The following is a 6,000-nucleotide window of genomic DNA, read 5'->3' as shown; positions in this document are numbered from 1 at the left end:
TTTTCTTGAGAGATAGGCAAAAGGATAAGATAAACAACACCACAAAAGAGCCCATAAGTTATAACCTTGCTTTCTTTTCTTACCTTTGTGTACGGGGTGGTGGTGGCTGTCTGCGGGAAGAGAGAGCCCAAGGAGGCAATTATGCAACTACTTACTGACCTTTTCCATTTTTTGGTGAAAGAAACCATGTTCTTAATGTGGCACCTTGTTCATTATTAGATTCGCTTCATCCAAAGTACAATGGATCAATACCCACAGTTTCATAATGCAATTCTTGTCTTTTGAAAGGTAAATTAAAATGTTACAAGGTTAGTGAGAAAGTATGAGGCAAGAAAAGTATGCTTTTTGGAACATTTGAATATGGGCAGGAAGGTTTATGCATTTGCCTATTCATTTTTTGGGTGGGTTTCAATTGAATGATTTTCAGATGACATACATCTTCTTCCTTACTTTTGGGTAGTCCTTATTCCATATTGGCGATTCTCATGTGACACACTGAGATGGATCGATACACATGACAGGAGAAAGGGCAGTCACGATCCTTTCCCTGGAAAGTAGTGTTTCCAATAAAGTCACCGTATGTGCTGCGTACAAGAAATGTCCATTATGGTATAAAGCAGCTAAAGCTGCTCGACTTGATTTAATAGGTCATGGCAAAAGGAAATCTACCACAACAGCACAATTAAACATTACTCCCTCCGTACAAGCTCAGACACCTAACTCAAAGTACATAGTTACTAACTTATCTTAGCCTCGATTCATTTCCCGGAAAACCAAACATGTGGGGGTCCGTCTCAACTCTTCTTCCGTGGCCGTGCTTACATGATGGAGCATGCGTTGGGGTTGTCGTCACTAAAGAGGGTGGTGAGCCTCTCGTCAGTGGCACTTGGGCTGGGGAGTGCTTGAACCACATTCTTCACGTAGCCAGACGGTGCCTTCTTGTCATAGGCCTCTTTAATGTAAGGGTAATACACTAGATTGTAAGGGACATAGGGCCAAAACTCAGCTCTCTTTCCCGTGCTTTTCACCCTCTTTAACACCTTGTTTGGATCAACAAAACCACTGACTGTTACCCGGCTTTGCTTTCGGTTTATATCCACTGTTTTCACACCTACAATTAAAAAGCCAAAAACCAAAAAAGATGGATTTAATAACAACGAACAAAATGTGGATTGGTAAGGAATCCATTCATAATGGTTGTTGGTGCAACTTGTCATATACTAGATTCATCATATTAGGGGTGCGTTTGGTTTGTGGGCAGTTTGAATGGCATTTATTATGATGATAGACTTGAACCTAAAATGGGTACCAATGATGTTTTCTGAAAGAAACAAAGGCTGCAATAGTGCTCCACATATGCTAATGGTGAAATTAATGAGCGGTGGGTGACGGGGGAGGTGGGAAATGCTATGTCCAGCTATTCTTTTGCTGCTTCTACTGAAGCTTGCTTTGATTTGATTGGATAGTGATTGGATAGTGCCTACCGTCACACAATACAATCACAAATTTCAAATGGAAGTAAATAAACGACGGCTGGAAACAACAGTCCCCTTAGAAAATTCTAAAATTTTCAAGGAAACCGAAAAGATGATCAGCAAGATTTCTGTTTCTTCCAGTTTACAAGAAGAAGCTCAGCAACTGCAATTCCCTTTTGACTTTCCTTTGTTTTATTGTTGAAAACCATACATCCTTTTGCTGCCTGATCCAGGAAAGAACTCCAACAAGAATAAAATAAGAAGTAAAAAAAGAAAGAGATGCAAACCCTTTTCATGGAAAGCTACAGTGATTCAGCATAAACTTTTTCCATGAAATCTCATTATTACCAGGCTTTGATGGGTCATAGGCTAGCTTCATTTTTCTTTTGTTTCTTTTTTTGTTTTTAATATTAGGGAAACATTTTCTCGGGAAAAAGAATTCACGGGAGGCCAGACAGCCAAGTAAGATCAACATGTCTCGGAATTTTCTTTTGCCAAGACTGTTAAGACTTGTGCCTTGCTTATCGTTCCCCTACCATCATCCCTCTCCGTTAGATAATGTTCTTGACTACTCATTCACAACACAAACAGCTTAATGGAGAAAAGAAAAAGGTGTGAGAGAGAAGCAAAGCTTAGTATTTGAACCTTTCATGGAGGAAACAGCATTCTTTACTCTCCTTTCACAACCATCACAGTCCATTTTCACCTTGATATCAACTGTCTGGAAGGACAAAAACAAAACCAAACCCAGTTAACAAACGAAAACAAACTAGCATGCCAATCAAGAGAGAGGACGTCGAAGTAATCCATTTTCTTTGTAGTTCACATTTGACAGGGCAAAATGAGTAAAAACACAGAAGAAAATGAATACCTGCATTGGTTTACGTTTGCTCTTCCTTGTGCTGGTAACAGTACATAAGTTTGAAAAATAGTCCAGTGCACCCATTTTCCTTCACACAAAGAGTTCTAAGAAAGAGAGTTTTGTGTGCGAGTGAGAGAGAGACAGGGAAAGAGAGAGAGAGAGAGGATGGAGATAAATACCAAGAGCGCTGGGTCTATATATATATATATATATAGAGGAGAAGGCGCAAGGATGAGGGGCTGGGAGAGAACAGTAAGGTCAAGTTGTATGTGCCCAAAAATTAAAATAAATAAGCACTAAGCATTGGGACACAAGTAATGGCTTTTTCCCTCAAATCAAAGCTATTTTTCACCCAAATTGATTTTATGCCTGACAACTAGACTTTTTTACTTACTTTTGTCTTTTACTTGAATTTTGCTTTGGTGTAGCTTCATCTAAATTAAAATAGATTGAAGGGACAAGTAGATCTCAGGACTCCTAAATCATGAAAAACAAATATTTTTTCTTTAATGAAATCTTGATTAAATTCTCACTTCTTTTGAATAAAGCTGGATCTTCAATGAATATAGCACGGCTCAAAAATCATTCCATGCTCCATAACATCAAAATAGTAATCTCAATTGTTAAATATTTCAAAATCAATGTCAGTTAAATTCAATTATAGAATTTGCCTACTATAAAGAAAAACCAGACAATGATGACTTGCCGGAGTTAAATCCGGGAGCTTTGATTGATGGGCTGTTGGAATGAAGGGTCGGTCTGTGCATTTATATGGTTGGAATTTTTTTGGGGTTCTTTTATTTGAGAAATTTTCTTTATTCTTTTGTGGTGATATATATGTGATGAGTTTCCTGAATTTGCTGTACTGATGGGGATAGTTAGGTTTTTTGTGTATTAAGAGTTGAATGGGATCATTTGTCATATATTAAATGATCTGGAGCCCATCTGCCTTGCATTATTGCAAGTGAGAAAAGGTAGCCCAAGCCCTCTTTAAACTCCTCTCCTGTGCTTTAGAATTGTGATCAGGTGATTATTATGGCAATATTGGATAGGAGCAAGGCCTCTCGAGTCCATTAAGGAAAGTACAGGCCCCATTTCAGTACACACATGACCTTGATTTTTATTTTTATTTTTCTTTTTTGTTAGTCTAACCTAAAGGCAAGAGGATGCATTGAATGAGATGGGGTCTATTATTGAAGAGTTTTAGGTGAAAAATTCTCCAGAAGATGGCAACCTTTCCATCTATCACACATTGGTCTTCCTTCTTATCCCACTGCTGGCTTTCATTGATGCAACCCCTGAAATTCCGCTGTTGTTGTTGTTTGTTTGTTTGTTTTTTTTTTTGTGTTAAACTTTGAGGTCAATCCATAAAAGGAAGCAGTCACTTTAGGGTACATGAGACCTCCGCAATACCCTTATACATATCTTGCAGGGAAGGTAGAATTCAATCAGTGGTTTCTGGCATTCTGCTACAATTATAGCTCTATGAGCCTACATACCATTAAACCCTATGTGAAAAGTGAAAACGACTTAAACCCAAGGCTCAGGTCATCCAAGCATGGCCACTCTAAAGCACCGTATTCAAACTTTACTGGAGCATATAGCCACCACAACCTGTAGCCCACTTGCGAGACTCTCCACACCCAGGGAACATAAATAATTCATAAAATGATAATCCGCCAACCAATTGGAAGATTCTCTTGCCCAAAAGCTGAAACGTTTATTTCAAATTTTCAAATGGTAGTACAATATCAATATGGTAGAGGTTTTTAAGGCCACATTGTCATAGGCTCTCAGGCCCTCCCGAGAGACATATGCGGACAAAAGCTCTTGATACCCAGATAGAGACATTCTTCTTGGGATAAATGCCGTTTTACCTATCAATTTAGAGCCATTTTAGCCCCCAAAACCGCAGAGCCTCTTGGATTTTGCAAGGGATTTTGTCTACATATGAAACAAATATTCACGTATAGGCCCAACTTCATTTAAATCCTGGCTCCGTTTCATGGTTTCCCATCATTATTGGCTTGACTGTTTCAGCATTACTGCTAGTATGATGCACACAGGTTCAGGGTGGGAACTGTCACCTGTGTCTTCCACTTCTTCCCATACATTCTCTCTGAAAACTAAAAATTGCAATACCCAGTTAGAAGATGTAAGCCAGTGGGCAGTGAATTATGACTGCACCCATTTCACGTGGAAATTGGGTAATTGCACTGAGTTTTAAAATTTGAACTCTATGAAATATATTCACATATATAAATGCTTGAAAAGATACGTGTACGTTAATCATCAACATGATATGACCGTCCCTCACCAATCATCTCCCAAATCCGCCCATTCACTGCGCGACGCGTGCACCATTGCAGATATTTTGGCTGAATTGATTAAGATGAGGTCCATATTTGACTGGCTTTTGCTTGTCAAAGGGTTTATCAAAATATTTTTCAATTTACAACCCCAGATTTTGTAACTTGTAAGTTCCATTTCAATGAATTTTGAATACTTTATGAAGGCCAACTGGACAGGGTTAGTTGGAGATTTGGTAAACGTCCTTGTTCAAGGCACCAAGTCCTGTCGCTATGTACGAATTTACAAGTAAAGTTTTTAATCATTTAACTGGAGTTTCTGCAAAATTCAATGCCTTGATTGGGCTTGTCGCAGAGAGCCATTTTTCTCCTCGGAATTTTACATGCAGAGGCTGACATTTTGGGGGCCGTGCCCCACACGATGTTGAACCGATTAAATGCAACTTCATACCGTAATGATAAGTACAATTCATGGCCAAATTTTTACTGAATTTGCCCCAAGTTGATGGTAATTCTGTGAATGAACAGATCAATTCAATCGTTTTCTTTAGTGTTAATGCGGCGTGCAAGTGGTACACCCTGCGACCCAATTTCATCCTTGAAGCATTGGAAATTAAGTTTCTTAAGATATGGCACATCCCTTCAACCACTCGGCGTGCCATACACTGTACTCACACATCCCAAAAATATCGGACATTAGAGAAAGAGACTCACAAATAAATGAATAATTGCAATTCTGGAGGCTCTAGAAAATGACTTTAGAAGAAAGAAGTATAAATATACCTATCATAGTAGAAAAAATCATGTTGCTACCTAATTAAAATATCTTTTTTTTTATCAACTTTGAATGGGCAAGTCCTTTCATAGAGCGTTGATCGGACTAATGCTTTTGAGTGGCTCTATCGTCAAAGCTCATGCCTTGCTACAAAATGAAGCTAGAGGGAGCCTTGAGAATTCCTCTCTACTCGTCGAGTTAGGGTTTCGGCAAAATAAGAAAGAAAGAGAAATAAATAAAGAGGCAGGAGTTTTGTCCTGACTGGCTACACGATTCCATATTGTGGTGAGGTGGCTGACAGCTTATTACATATGCCTCATCATCTTGTACGTGTCAGAGTGCTAATGTACCATGACTATCTTTGTTCCCCCTCTCTAATGGGACAAGATTTAAATTAAATAAATAGATTTGAGATGGGTATGATATTTTTTTTTTAAATCCGGGGCGAATTCGAGTATTGCTCCATCACATCTCGTTTATATATAAAATTAATTTAATTTAAAATTTTATTTTACTATTTTTAATATATAGATAATAATAAAAAAAATTAATAAAATAAGTTATAAAAAATATAATAAT

The 6,000-nt window shown here is 38.1% G+C and overlaps 1 protein-coding gene across 1 annotated transcript; it reads right to left on the bottom strand.

Annotated features, from left to right (window-relative positions):
- Positions 1–582: 582 nt before the first annotated feature.
- LOC100254317 (heavy metal-associated isoprenylated plant protein 21) lies at positions 583–2,651 on the bottom strand. The gene is made up of 3 exons (XM_002284087.4): positions 2,347–2,651; positions 2,121–2,196; positions 583–1,111 (listed from the first exon to the last, which is right to left on the bottom strand). Exons 1-3 carry the CDS (start codon positions 2,419–2,421, stop codon positions 819–821), a joined length of 444 nt encoding a protein of 147 aa, XP_002284123.1. The 5' UTR covers positions 2,422–2,651; the 3' UTR covers positions 583–818.
- Positions 2,652–6,000: the final 3,349 nt, after the last annotated feature.

Source organism: Vitis vinifera, chromosome 1 (genome assembly GCF_030704535.1).
Source record: "Vitis vinifera cultivar Pinot Noir 40024 chromosome 1, ASM3070453v1".
In the NCBI taxonomy this organism is placed as follows: Eukaryota; Viridiplantae; Streptophyta; class Magnoliopsida; order Vitales; family Vitaceae; genus Vitis; species Vitis vinifera.
Note: the sequence above shows the minus strand (reverse complement) of the source record. Positions and strands in the feature narration are given on the sequence as shown.

Bases quoted from the DNA above. Each gene is read 5' to 3' on its own strand.
- LOC100254317 (XM_002284087.4), bottom strand. From the start codon at position 2,421: ATGGGTGCACTGGACTATTTTTCAAACTTATGTACTGTTACCAGCACA. The intron at 2,197-2,346 runs GTATTCATTTTC...TTGTCCTTCCAG, and splicing joins GCAAACGTAAACCAATGCAG to ACAGTTGATATCAAGGTGAA. The intron at 1,112-2,120 runs GTTCAAATACTA...TTTTAATTGTAG, and splicing joins TGCTGTTTCCTCCATGAAAG to GTGTGAAAACAGTGGATATA.